General features: G+C 38.5%; 1 protein-coding gene across 2 annotated transcripts in view; it reads right to left on the reverse strand.

Moving 5' to 3' along the window:
* Positions 1-6433: 6433 nt before the first annotated feature.
* The window catches only part of SNX7 (sorting nexin 7), a 35727-nt gene continuing 26874 nt past the window's right edge, over positions 6434-15286 (reverse strand). Inside the window, exon 9 of one of the 2 annotated variants that reach the window (XM_064664677.1) lies at positions 6434-11463. In XM_064664677.1, the coding sequence (XP_064520747.1) occupies positions 11449-11463 (15 nt within the window). In that variant the 3' untranslated portion in view covers positions 6434-11448. Of the gene's footprint in view, positions 11464-12477; positions 12878-15286 lie in introns of those variants that run through there. The other variant, XM_064664675.1, reaches the window with a different exon arrangement.

The following is a 15286-nucleotide window of genomic DNA, read 5'->3' on the forward strand; positions in this document are numbered from 1 at the left end:
CAGACAGTCTTGGTAGGCAGGGCAGGTACTGTCCCCAACAAGGACCAGAACAAAACAGGAGCAGCCTGGTGGGAGCTGCTCACACAAGCTAAAAAAGCACCACAACCTTATACCTAACAACCCCCACCATTGCTCTGCCTCACTGATGGAAACAGAAATACTTTGAAGATAATCTGAAATTTTCCAAAGCCTCAATATTTGGTAGGCAAACAAGAGAAATCTGTGAGTGATAGAAAAAGCCCACAGTAGCAGACACGCTCTTGTAGTGTCTTATTAGCAAACAGCATGGAGGTGAGCAATGGTGACCTTCAAAAGCTGCATGGAAAAAATGATGCAGCTTCCCTGCTAGGGCAGTGCCATGAACACCAGTCATGTGAGCTAGGGAGAGAGAAACTGGGAGGTGGTGATTCCCAGTGCTCTCCTCAGGATGGTGGCACAGGGGCAGGAGCATAGGTGAGTTGTCCCACTGCAAACATGTGCTCTTACACCCTTCTAGGAGTTTACCCTGCCACCGAATTATCTTCTTAATAGAAAGGAAATGCTAAAAGCGAGTGCAGCCATGTGCAAGCATCCCTGAAAGACATGGCCTGCTGGCACTTCTTTAAATCTGGCATTTAAAATTGCTCAGACAGATGGAACGAAAGTATGTAATAAAATGTGACATTTTATTTTATCATCTACATTTGTTAAGTGAATACTTCTGATCTTTCCCACTGTCACAGCACTGAGCGCGAGTCAGATTCTGACAATTTGTAGTTTATAAAAACCAACTCCAGGGGTCAGACAGAAAAACAATAAGTAATAATTAATTACAAGATACACATTCTTCCACAGAATCTGGCTATAGTGTGTGACAGCTCAGCCTAACAGAAAAAAAAATGACACAATTCCAAAAAGTCACAGCTTTATAGTCAATGATTTACAGACTATTTCTCAGTAGATTTGTCTACTTTGTGGTCTTCCTCGTATATATTTCTAAATATCAAGGTTTTATTAGAAATTCAGAAAGAAAAAATATATTTGTTTTCCTTACTGTCTTCTAAGTTAGTCGCACTTGTTTGCTTTGGTGTGTAACATAGCACCTTCTCTTGGTCCTCTTCAAAGCACAGCTCCATTGGGTTCACGTCTCTTCCTCTCTGTCACTCCCTGCTGCCCTGGACACACTCTCAGAGCGTATGCAGAACACAGGTAAGCTGGCAGCTCTCACAGACTGCAGCAGACAGCCACACTGATTTCACTCCCCATTTTGTTGTTCAAGAGAAGCAAACCCTGAGGGTCAGCACTCTGCACTTGCCATTGCTAATGGAAGGAGGAGGTGGAAAACTGACATAAGCACAGGCTGAGCTCTGATGCTTTGGAATGTTGCCCCCCACCCCTCCTTTTACCATTTGGTCAGGGACTTCATCAGCAGTTATATCACTTAATGTTTATTTAGTGCTAAATTGGGAATATTAAGCATTAAATGATTGAACTTTTAATTCGCAATTAAATTAAAAGCAGCCTCCTCGCTGCAAGAGAAATGTCATTGAGATCTGACTTTTATATCTGACAGTATTTTGCAAACAGCTTTACTGCATTTTGTAGGTAACACTTTTCTGGGACCTAGCCCTGAGTTTGCAATGACCACTTGCTCCTACTAGAAACACAAATAGCTTTCACCCTAGGACATACCAAAAATACATGTGCAGAGGTAGTAGCAAGTAGGAGTCCCAACTTCAGAGCAGAAACTGCTCTGTTCAGTGCTTTATCGACAAAACTGAAACACACCTGGGGCTTGAAAGCTGACAATCTAAGGAATTGCAATATTTAGATAGATGTTTACAGAAATGCCTGGAAAAAAATAATTATGCTACTACTAAAATTTGTTGCCACTATTTATTTATCTTTGGCACCAGTTTTCCCACCAAGAAGCCAAAGTAGCCAAGAAAGTCCTGCACCTTTTTATAGGGTGTAGAAATTAGCTGAAAGCTGGAGATACAAGGGGGCGGTTTGTACTAGGTTTTCTTGAAGAACAGAGGGAACATTAACAGAGTGATTTATAGTCTAGGATGCTTATTTGGAAATGGCCGTTGTGCTGATGAGAACAGACAGTGATTGCAAACCCAGCTGCTTGCAGGTGGGGAACGGGGGCACGTGACCTCCTGATGCCACTAAATTTCAAACTCCTGAAAGCCCTCACTCCCCAAAGTGTGGCATCCCTCATTTGTGCAAACAGTGAGAAGTCAGCATACCCTGGCTGCCGCTGCTGGCTGAAAAAATGTATCTGGCTGAATATAAGTGAAGCCTCTAATTTGCATCTCTCCACTCCAGGATCAGTGCTGCCCTCTCACTGCTGCCAGCATTGATGCTGCAAGGGAAACCTCAGTACTGTTGTTGCTCTTGGTATCAGTGTTATCTCTGGCAATGTAGAATCACAGAACCATAGAATGGTTTGGGTTGGAAGGGACCTTAACGATCATCTAGTTCCAGTCTCCCTGCCATGGGCAGGGACACCTTCCACTAGACCAGGTTGCTCAGAGCCCCATCCAGCCTGGCCTTGAACACTTTCAGGAATGGGGCATCCACAACTCTGGGCAACCTGTTCCAGTGCCTCTTCACAGTGAAGAATTTAAATTATACATACAACATTTCACTTTTAAGGAACTTGTCACTTGGTGTAACTGCTGCTGTTCCATGGTGCTGAGGAGCAATGGGAGTAACCCACTGAAGAGAGCATGACAGCCTGTCGGGTAGTTAAACAAGCAGCAAACTCCCTGTAGGTAGCACTCACTGCTGAATGAGATTGCTTTGACCACTGACTCTAATGCCCTTCCTTTTCAAGTAGCCTAAAAAATATGCCCTTCTTTGGTTGGTATTTTTTTCTATATCAGAACTTGTGAAGATTGAGGAGTATTTTCAAGAAGCCAGTTGCAAGTGGGGCATTATCAGCAGGTGCTGGATAACACTTGATAAGAAGAGCTTCCATCAGGGGACAGTTGGATGAAAGCTGGGGCTCTGCCACTTGGGTTTTTGGTTGCACCTCTGAACAATACACAGGCCAAAAATTATTTGCACAAATTATTCAGTGACACATTTCAAATAATGAATATTTCAAGTAAATTATTATGGTCCATACATGAATAGGAAAAGCAGCAAAATAGTTGATAAATTATTCATGCAGCTTTAGCACTAATATAATAAATATTACATGGTGTCAGAGGGAAATCAAGGATTTTGAAATGAAGAAAGAAATTAAGTATGAAGGAAAACCACCTGAAAATTGGAGAAGGTGAATACAGAGATTTGAGATATGTGAATAATAATGAAGAGACTTAATGGGGGGAAATAAAAATGGTGACAACTATGAGTCACTTCAAGAGGCAAATACTCTTCCTCTTTAGTAGTTCTCTACAGAGAATACACAAACTTCTCAAACCTCCTTCAGCTCTGTCTAAAAACAAAAAGAAGACCCCCTAGAGTTAGCCAGGTGGGAACATACCTAGATCTGGCTAAGGGAATAACATGATCAGAAGTACTGATTTACAAAAGGGTCGTAACATTTGGAGAAAAATACCATTTTAAATATCAAATAATGTGTTATTTTTATTTTGCAAAGTGTCTTTTCTCACCATCTTAATACTGAATTAGGACAAGGCGATTCTATATTTCTTGAGGACAGAATCCATAAGGCTTCTGTTGTGCTTTGGGTACACACTCAGCAGCATTAGCTGCCATGCCATTGATCATGTCTGAATGGTCAGTCAAATCTGCTCTGACATACTGCATCCAGTAGCAACAACATTAATTCCCTGTTTGCTCTTTTGCTCATGTGTATAGTGTACAGATTCTCACTAGTCTTATCAGTTGACTCTTCATTTTAACATTCAAAACCAATCCAAAACCAATTCCTCCAAAGAGGAATTTAACCTTATTTTTTCCTTCCAAATCCCTCCCTGTTGACCTTTCTTTTTCAACGTAAGTATAAAATGTGAGAGAAGAAAGAAGTTAAAAAATCCCAACATATTCCAAACAGATTTTGAAAAAAATAATTTTTCTAAAAGTGGAAATGGAGACACATTACATATTTTTTCCCTACTGACAATGGACTTGTGCTTCTTTTAACCTCAGGAGTAACACATTAAAATGAAATGTTTTACGTTCATCATTTCCGTAAATGTCTCATTTACAAAATCTGTCATGGGCACACCAGTCGCCTCTTCATTGGACATTTACCAACCGTGGCATATCAATCCATCTCTTGCACATCTGCTCAGAAAATGTAATTAGTTATACCCATATGCTGCAGAAGTACATGATAAAACTTAAGAACAGAAAAGGCCAAGAGACTTGACAGTCTTTCTCCTTCCTACTATGTGTATTTTGTTGAAGACTTAGAAAAGTGAGAAGCTTTTCTTGCCCTCTGCCACAGGGTGGGGATATGACTGTGTCCTACACAACTTGCAGACACTGGGCAAAACAATTTATAGTTTATTCTAATAGTTTTGGTTCTGTTCACTTGAGAACATCATTTATGGTTTAAAAAGACACAGTATTCCCCAAATAGGCATACTTTCTTTCCCTGGTCATTAACGTACTTATGAAGTTATCCTTGCAAGGAAGTGTTAAATAAGATGGACAGGGAGCCTCATCAGAAGTTTGATGACATGGGAGACCATGATGAGAAGCACTTGCTACACAAAATGACACTCATGTAGCAAATATGGAAACTCCAAGCTTGTTGATCAGCTTTTTGACAGCTGTGCTCAGGTTTGCTGGCAAGTGGCAAAGGAGAGAGGGACTTTACAGTCTAAAATGGAGCTGTACCTCATTAATCCAAAGTTCAGTGGCATCTTTGTGCCACTTTGGCTTGTGGGTAGAGCTGTTCCATGTTCATGAATGTTCAGCCCCTGTGTTCAGTGGCTATGTCTCTGCAAAATGGATGAGCAAAGGGCTGGTGTAATTCCACTGGACTTTAAAAGTAAAACTCGCGATACTTTAGAATTTGGTTTTTTTCACTAGGCAATATTAATTACTTTGCTGTAGAGACTGAAATAGAGCTGTTACAACTATGATTTATCCATTAATCCCAGCTTCTTCAAAGTTCCCTACAAAGGATGAAATATGCTCTGAATATACTATAGTTCCATCTCCATAGCAAGGGATTTGCAACTGTTCTCAAAATCTGTTGTAATGAAACATCAGGTGAGTTTTTTTGTGGATGGTACATTAACACCCTCAGTTGGTGGCATGTTTAAAACCCAGAATTATAATTCAATTCACAAGAGATTTGAGCTTCCAACAGGACCTCACAGTGTGGATCAGAAGCCACTAGCCACTTGTTAAATGATATGGTACAAAATGAATTTGGAAAATGCTGAATTCTGTCAACTCTGTTTTCTTGTTTTCTTACTGAAACCCAAAACAATGTGTCACTGATCATTATACGAACAAAGTCATGGTGATTTGGCATTACAGAAACATCATTTTAAGTTCATCTCTGACATACCACATTTAGTTGCTGTGTATGTTGTTTAATGGCTGTACATTTTTCTTAAAAATACCCCAAACCCACTTTCAAATTATTAGCATTCTTTTACTTCAGTGGGGGGTTCAAAATCAAAGCTGATGTACCTCCAGCCTCCACCTTTTCTTTTAGGATTAATTGGGAAAAAAAGAAAAGCTCTCCTAATTATAGAGATTTAGCTTTCTTTATAAACTGGCTATTTTAAGATCTGTTTACAAGATCACAATATGAAACATCATTCAAAAACAGTGTGAATTGATTACATTCTTCCCAAGAACATGTAGCAGTAGAATATGCATTTGTAGCTGTTCCACTGCCCTATAATTAAGATTTTATTGCTTCCCTTCTAAACACGTGTTGCAGCTGCTGAAAAACAGCTGAGATAATTAAAATAAGACAATGGAAAATGCTCCCCCCCCCCAAAAAAATCACCCTCCAATCTTTTAGAAAAAAATGGCAGAAAGACTGTGGTCACCACCAAATATAAGGGTAAGTCAAGATACTGATTATAGTTTTCTGCTCTAGTTTCTTTACAATGAGTAAATTTTCCTTAAATACTATTAATAATTTGAATGTTGCTAGATTGGGAGACTTTGTATTAGAACAGCAGAGCAGCTTTTAGTCTTTCCATTCATTTGCATGGACTCTGGATCACAGCATGGTGATGGAGTGGTCAGCAATCACATTGGGAATGTTCATGTATCCCAGGATGAATGAGCAAACCAAAAAAAATATAAATACAGATAATATATAAATACATTTGCATGGTTAGAATTACTCAGGGAACTCAATTCTGCTCTGAACTGATCTCCCATTTTTTTAAAACTAAAATTAATACAAATAAATAAATAAAATAGCTGTACCACAGACAATTAATTAGAACAATCTAACATTGTAACCGTGTTATTGGAGAGGGACTACAAAGGAAAGTCTTCACAGACTTGCAGTTTATTTGTTCTGAATAAATACACTTGATAAATGACATATTAAAAAGCAGAGATGAAATAATATTGTTTTCCATAAAGGTCATCTATAAAACCAATGTTTCTAAGGGAAAATGAACATATACAGCAGTAGTGTTGATCAGCTTTGTCAAATTGCAGATAATGACTTTCGAAGCAGTGAAGCCAGAAATCCCATGGCAACCCTCACAAACTTCAGACATACACTCAGTGTAGGTAGCAAGCCATATAAAGTAGGAACAGGAACATTTCAAATTAAGGGTTAAAAACTAAGCTAAATATAATTTAAACTATGAAAGCAAATATCCTTCTAATTGTATCCAAGGTATTTTTTCCTTCTGTTCTATGTTTTAATTTTCTGTATTCTGAAATCTGTGTATAAACTGCAATCCAAGTGACAGATGACAGTTATCTTTGTACCACTCCCAGAATCTGAGTAAAGGACAAAGTACAGTACCTTCTTTTGCTCCTCAGCATCTCTCAGCACAGGGGTAGCTAAGAGAATGGCAGTTCCCTTTCCCTGGTGTGTGCCTGGCTCCCAGCTCTCCATGCCAGCTCTTTGCCAGCTCCTCTGTCAGGGGTCTGTGTACCCTGTCCTAATGTGGCCATAAAAGCTCTTATTAAACCTGGTCAAGGTGCTCAGTGGGTGAGCAGGAACCAGTGTCAGAAGTGGTTTTACAGCTCTTATGGAAAGGGAAAAAAAAGATAAAAAAACCAGGAAACATCTTCTGTTGGCATCTCTGCATTTTAACCAGATAGACCATGGCTTTTTTTACCTTGGTTATAAGAACCTGGCTGAGACTTGCCAGTTTGACCCAGTACTGCCATTCTGTATTAGTTATTCGAGGTGTGGTTGATGATTATCTGCACTGAGTGTCTCTCTGCTCCAGCAAAAACTCACATATGAAGAAAAGGCTAATACAAATAAAAGGTTCTAGGTTCATCCTTTAGCAGAAGTGTATTTCTTAATTTGCTGTACCCCTATGTGACAAAAGGAGGCACAACTGTATTTGTATATTTTTAAATTCTTTTAACAACTGCATGCCACAGTGCACAATCATCATCACAGAAGATTATAATTTTGATTATAATTTTGATGCTTTTTCTGCTTTTGCACCTCCCCTTTTATATTTCTCCATTAATTTTCTTTCCTACAATGAGATGGTAACAAAATAGGTACAATAATAGGAATAAAGCAACATGCTGGAAGGCACCAATAAATATTGAACAACTTACTTTACTATGTTAACCTGTCACAATTAATTCACTTATAAAATTTGTACTGTCCCATCAGTGAATGAACACATAGTCTCCAAAGAGCTATTCTAACTTAGCTATTTTCTCTCAAACCCAGTTACAAATCTTTCTCTAACCTTGCTTTAGCTTTGCTTTTATGTCAGCTGAGTGTCTGCCAGGTTCTTTTGTTTATTGCAAAAGGTATTGCTGGTGGACAAGAGTAGGAGAGGATACTTAATTCTTGTAACAGTTTTTCACTTCATAATATAATTGCTCTCAATTTCCACTCTATTTCATAGCCTCATATAATAGTTTTTAGGTTGAAAAGAACCCTCATAAACTTCCCTCTTTTGCTTTTATCAGAAACTTCGGACTCTTATGCTGTGTATATTGAAGAATCAAGCAGTAAAAAGAGATGATAAAGCAGTAGTGGTTCTGCAACTGCAGTGAGCTGCTGCTCATTTTGGTAGGCTCTGCCAGCTTGAAGGGCTTAGTACCAGCTTTGTGGGGCCCAAGCAATTCCTGCAGGCTCCTGGGTAGGAGATGATGATGTTCAGACCACCTCTGGCTTTCTCTTGTAACCTGACAGCCAAATAATGCCGTGGCTGAGTGAAAAAACATTTCTCCACATAGAAGTAAGGAGCTTTGTGACAGCTGAACATGTAGGGAGCATCTTGCTCAGCTCTCATTTTACATACTATTCTTTTACCTCCTGGTGAAAGCTTGATTTATTATTTAAATGAACACAACTCCAGAGTACAAATAAAAAAAATAAACATCTTATTTGTTTTCATTTGCAGAAAGAGCCTGGTGAGATGTTTTATGTTTGAAAAAAAAAATCAAATCATATTCTAACATTGCAGCTACTTATTTTTTTGATTAAAAAAGTTAATTCAAAAAGGCAGTTCCGTTGCTCTTTAAGATGCCATAGTGTTAAAACAATTATTTAAAAAACAATGAGTCTTCATCACATAATCAATGTTGCTGTGATTCCAAGGGAGTTTCTTAGTTTGGCTTTAACAGTTAATGGCTTTCTGGCAACTTTTCATTAATTATTAATGCAGACATAATAATGTTTATTCCTTAATTAACCTTCTAAGTAATACAATTATCAAAAGAATTATTCCTGCTGGAAATTCAGTTTCATGTCACAGTCTAGATAAAAAAATTTAAATCTCAAATATGACTTTTTGCCTGTAGAAAAATGAATACAATATTTTTTGACATTTTTTCCAATTATATTTTAGATGAGAACATAATTTGACTGTTCTGCATTTCTTTAATCATGTATTTTACCTAAACCAGGATGTACCTTCACTTTTCAGTCCCAAATCCACTGAAAGTTTTTGTCTATCCCTTTTAGGTTCAGGTGAGTTACTGCCAGTGAGGCAGAGCCACTGTCAGCAGTAGGGGCTGCATCTAAACATTGGTGTCTCTTGGAAAAGCAACATGGTAGGTTTCTTGAAGGAGTTTATGGTTCACCCTATTGGCCAACATTTCTTCTAATCACACTGTATTCAATAAGGTGCCTCTGTGGGATTGCATAGATAAGGTTTTCTCTCTCCACAATAATGGCAGGAGTAGAGTAAAAATGATGGTGAGGTAACAACAGGTTCACACAGTAAAAACTTGAAAGCTGTGCAGTGCTTTATGAAAGTTTTGCTGCCCAAGTGCTTTCTGCAAGGGCTGTACAGTTGGATCCTCTAGTCACTCAAGTCAGTCCCCCTGGGTAGCAGATAGGAGCTCCTTTATTTGTTAGAAAAAGGTTTATTTAGCCATTTTCTTTGAGTACACTTAAAACACATCAGAGCAGCCTATTACATACACCTCTGCCCTCATCCATTCTTCATGAAGGGACTGTTTGTCCAAAACAGTGGGCAGTGCAGATATGTAATATTAAAGTGATTTAGACATATGAAAGAAAGCCACTTGATATTCCTTCTGGCCTGCAAAGCTCCTGCTGGAAGGTTGGTTTCATGATTAATTTATGCCAGCATGATCCTTATTTTAGTGATGCTATCAGTGAAATCCTGCCCATAGCTATCAGGCAAATGAAAAAATGTCAATAAATAAAGCACAAATCATTTTGAAAGGTCACTATTTTGGGTGTAGGCTGACAGCAGCAGGGGCCAGCAGGGTCCGCATTTATTTCCTTTTCCTCTAGACGTGCATCTTGCTGCAGATAATGTACCAGAGTCTGTACCAGGCAACCATATAAAATCACTTAGTGCTTAGAGACACTGATGTCTTACCCACACAAGCTACCTGTGTTTTACCTTTACTATCAGCTATTTGCACTGGTGACAGCTCCCCTGTTAGGCAGCAGAAGTATTTGCATGTCACAAAAAGGAGAATGTTTGATTGTACTTAACAATGGATCTTGGTACTGCATGATGATAGAGAAAATCAGGAGAACAAACACATGGTCAAAAGAAGGCCTCTGTATAACTGACTGCTAAAGTCTTTCCCCCACAAGTTATGGCCTAGCTAAAGATGAAAAGAATTGAAAAAGAAATCATGAACATAATGAGCGTTTTTACCAAGGATGCAAAATGTCCGATGCTTTTGATTTCCAAATATCTCAGGTAGCAACGTTCTGCTCCAGCAGAATATACAGGTAAAATCAACCCAACACACACTGGCATTGCCCATTTCAGCTAACCAGACAGTACATGTCCTTAGAGGTGCCTAAATGAGCCACACGGTATTAATTTTTGGTTACATTGAAACATTCCTATCCTTCCAGGTAAGCCTGTTCAAGCTCAATTTCTTGAACTTTTGTTTATCTGGTATTCAGAGTGTTACTGCTGTTTGACTTGCTGGAGTCCCGTTTATAGGACTGTACACCACAGAGAGATTAGGAGCTAAAAACAGCAGGCTAAATTGAGTATTAATAAATGCAAATAAATGCTCACTGGGGAAAAGCCAATTCTCCTATATATACACACTGATGGAAATTAAATTATTCAGTAACCTTCAGAATAGCTCTTAATGTTAGTGGACAGTTCTATGGAATGGCAGCTCAGCATTCAGTGGTACTTTAAAAAATAAATTAGAAATTAGTGGGAAAGAATGATGACAAAAATCAAAGCATAATTATGACAACGTGTACATTTCTGGTGTGCCTGCATTTTTGAACACTGGTTGCAGCAGAACTAGAAAATACAGAGAATAGCAATAACAATGAGCACAGATGTGAAATGGCTTTTGTACAATATGGTATTAAGCTATGGCTTTTCCTCTGGGAAAGCAGCAGTGCTTGGAAAACACACTAGAGGTCTGTAAATTCTTGAATGGCACAGGGAAGATAAATAGGAAACAGTTGCTCATCTCTTCTCACAATTTAACAAGTAGAGGGCATCACTAGAAGTTATTGGGCAGCTGGTTTAGGAAATCACAAAAAGTATTGATTTTTCCTACATGTTAAGTTGTGGAATCCATTCAGCACTGTAAATACTATGAGTTTAGATGGAAAAAAAGAAAGCACAGTGAAAGCTATTAAAGGCTATTAAGTTAATTGATAGAAGCTCTGATGTTAAAAAAAAAAAATCTTCAGAAAGGATACAGTGGGAAAAGAGCACAGTCCAGCCATGTTGTTCCTCCCTGGCTCCTGCAAGCATCCACTGCCAGCACAGCTGGAGAAGACACTCTGTAGCACAGCCCTTTGGCACCACACTGCCTTCCTCCTAACACAGACTCCACTGTGAGTTGTCCACCCTGGGAGGGATGCATACTTCCTGCAGTACTCTAGGAGCATCTTAACTGCCATTTTATAGATAAAAAGAAAAAAAGGGCTGAGCTTTCATTACTACTTCACGGGAGCAGCATGAGAGAGTTGCTGAAAAGGTCGTAATGGTATTCCAGGTTTCACTTGCAATCTAAATTTTTTAAAATCAAAACCACAAAATACTTTCCCAGCTTGGACAGGTCCACAGCCACCCAAGAGCAGCAGCTGTGTGCTCTGGAATTGACCCCTGCTGCCATGAGGTGAGTGACAAGAGCAAGCTCCCAAAATGCCACCACAAAAGGTGCAGGTGATGGCTGAGGCCCTCCTGTTCTGCCACACCAGAGCCCTGATTAGACTGTCTCTCATTCCTGCACCTCATTCTTTCCACATTCAGCCTTCGGCCTGCTCAGGCCAAAGGGAATAAAACTGCAGAAACTACAAGTCCAGACTGGAAAACCTTTTGGGTGGAATAATTGAATGACTGGAAGACTTCAATGCATATTGCATGAGTGAATCAGCTAATAATTTCAAATGCAAACCTCTCTTTTATTTTCTTAACCCTTTCTCTTCCACACTGACTATCTGAAGAGGGAAGAAGTTAAGGATTACAGGAGGGTCAGCCATGGAAGTAAAAGATTTCATCCTGCAAACTCCAAATGGAAGCTCTTGTGCTGGTAGGATCAGTGCTGTGTCATCACTGTACAAACAATCTGTTTCATGAACTGCCAGTTTTTTCTTCATCCTTTAAAAAATGTCAAATTGAAGACATCTAATAGACATCTAATAGACATGTAAGTATGCAGTCTAAAAACTAAACTAACAATACTTTAAACATCATTAATCTTACAGTAGATGTTTGGCGTCTCTATGTACCATGTTGCCATCAAGTGACCAGCAAGATCTATCAATGTAATCCTAAAGTCCTAGTCCTTGAAAACTACGTGAGGTAATTTTACAACTACAAGAAATTACTCAAGAAAGAGAATATAAGAAGAATGCTAAAATACCGAAATACTTCTTAAAGACTAGGATACAGAAAGATGACAAACTTTCCTTATTAAACTTTTTATTAAAATGAAGCTATTTTTACATATTTAAAATACTTTATATCCAAGTTATGCTATATTTATGAAAACAATTGTATGCAAATGCATAAAAATATGTAAAATCAGAGCTAAGCAATAAAAAGCAATATATAGCATGTTTCAAAATGTATTTCAGGACTAGAATACCTGAGTGTTCAATAAGCTGGTTTTCTGCATTTCACTGATTTTAGCAGTTAAATTTAATAATGTATTTGATCTCATATAAAGCACTTTGGTTGGGAGAAACTGCATGGAAAAGGCAGAGATCAAGCAGAGATATTACTCAAGGCCTGTCTTCAGAATCTTCTTCCACATGAAGATCCACTGTTTGAGATGCTAGGAAGGACTCCCATGTAGCAAGGCACTTAAAAAAACCAAACACATACATATGAGTACAGCAGATAGATTTCTGTAAACTTAGCCAAGGAGAAAAAGAAGAGAAAAAAAAATCAGAATACATACACATTGTCACAAGCTGCTTTTGTGGGACCATGGTAAGAGCAAAATACGGTTTCCTAGGCAGCTCAGTGATATGCAAAATGTTAGCTAACATGCTGAGTGAGCTGTAAAGGTCACTTCTACATAATGACAAGTGCACAGTGTGAGCATTGTAATTGTATGTTGTAGCATGGAAGATGCTAACATTAATTATGCTCCTCTTTAATCTCCCCCTTTAGTTACAGGCAAAGATCTCTTCCAAATAGAAAGCACATTGTCAGGCACAGTTCCCTTGTAATCTCTGTGGATTCCTATTGTACACCAAATTTGCCTTCCAAGTTAAATTAAACCATTTTTTTCCTAAATAAGGAGAGGATTCATTTTTTCCCCTGAGTAATGGGAAAGAAATGGGACCAGAAAGGCAGGGGCTGGGATTAGGGAAATTGTCATCCTTACAACAAGTGGCATTTCTCTCCTCACGGAAAAATGTATTTATCATTGTAAAAACTATTTTTTTTATTTAAATAATCAAGACTGTAGCAAGTAAAATTAAAAAAAACCAAAACCCCAAATGACTTCGGTTCAATTTGGCTTAAATGAGTGTTGGCAGCTTGGCAAGCCATTCTAAATCATAGATTAATGTTGAGAGCCATGGCAAGGCTATCACTAGGTAACCCATAGTGAGCTGACAAAGCCCCAGGCTTCTACTATTTCAAGTCTATCAGTAGAACAGGGCAGGGAAATTCATGCAATAATTTTCTTGTTCTGATGCTGTTGATAAAAAGCTCTTGAAATGGAAATGTTCTAACAAAATTTTGACTTATACATTTGTATCTATTGTTCTAGACACTGCAGCTTATTTACTACTTAGTGTACACAGGTTTTTTTCATGAAGAATCTGTATTATTCACAATAAATAGGTCTTCTGAAATTTCTCAGGAAATATATATTAAAACCTGGATAGCACACTCCATTTATCTGAACTTTGAATTAAATCAGTAGCCTGAAAACAGCATCATTTCGTAACTGAAATCTTTTGCCATAAGCTATTCAAGCCACAGCAATTTGCTAAGCCCAGCTACAGTGGAACATGTAGCATCCATCTGTCATTGCTTAGGAGATGTGGAAATTACGCTGCTTGAACTTACAGCCATCTATCTCTGTTAGACATTTCTTGTGAATGACTTCCAAGCTCTGCCATTAAATATGCAGATTTAATCATATTACCCTGGGTCCTGGTATAGCTCCATATCTATGTGCAAGCTGATGAGTGGGAGGATCTGATAGTCACGAATAATGTTGAAGTATAAGCTCAAAGAGCAAAACAGAGAATACACACAGGATGACTGGAGCTGGGAGAACCCATGACTATAGAAGGATGCAGAACCAGGGATACCCGTAAAATTATGGGTGACAAAAGTAACAAGAAAAAGCAAACAGAAGTCAGCAATGGTTTTGTCTCTGAAGACATAAGAAAGTAGATGTGGGTCTGCAAGATAACGAGAGTGGTTAAAACGGCCAACTGAACTAAAAGAGCACAAAGAAAAAGTATGTGGAAGCTTATTCTTGCATACGTTTTTGGTTGTTATCAGCCCTGTTAGAGATCATTCCTGTTACTCATATATTGTCCCCTAGACTATGAATACCATGAATCTACCCCCTCAATCTTTCTTTTCTGATCTTTCTGACAAAAGCCCCAACTAACTTCTGCTATTGCACACAACATTATGCTGCTGTTCAGAGTACATCTAATGTTTAAATTACTGTGAAAAGAGAGGACTAACAGGATAAGATTCATGTGGAAATCTGCTTTCTTCATTGACTTTTTGAATAAATGTTATTTTGAAATGGTACATCAGGGAGAAATAGTGAAGATACTGCTGGCACGAACAGTGAACTGCAAGTGGTGCAAACTGTTTTCTGACTTAAAAGGTCTTTTTGACCTTTTGTATAAAGCCTTTAAGGTTTGATCATTAGATTCTCCCATACTTCATGTGACACTGTGGCAGCTGAATCTATCTGAGATGCCTGAGTTGGAATGTGGCATCTTGGTTTTAAAATGTCAGTGAGGCAGCAACATGTCTTCACTGTGGCGCTCAAAATCATCAACTGCTGTTTGCTAGAGCCCAGCCTGGGTTACCATCCTAGAGAGCTGCAAGGCACAGCTGCTTTCCTAGGCTTTTTCTAGATATAGGGCAAGAAAACATCACTTCTTCTTGAAGAGTCTTTTGTTGGCAATGACAGATCTTTTTCCTGAACCACAGTTTAATTTATACCATGTAACTCCGTGTTTTGTCATTCTGCAATTTCAGTAATGTGAGTTAAAATACATATA

Source organism: Pseudopipra pipra, chromosome 9 (assembly GCF_036250125.1).
Source record: "Pseudopipra pipra isolate bDixPip1 chromosome 9, bDixPip1.hap1, whole genome shotgun sequence".
NCBI lineage: Eukaryota > Metazoa > Chordata > Aves > Passeriformes > Pipridae > Pseudopipra > Pseudopipra pipra.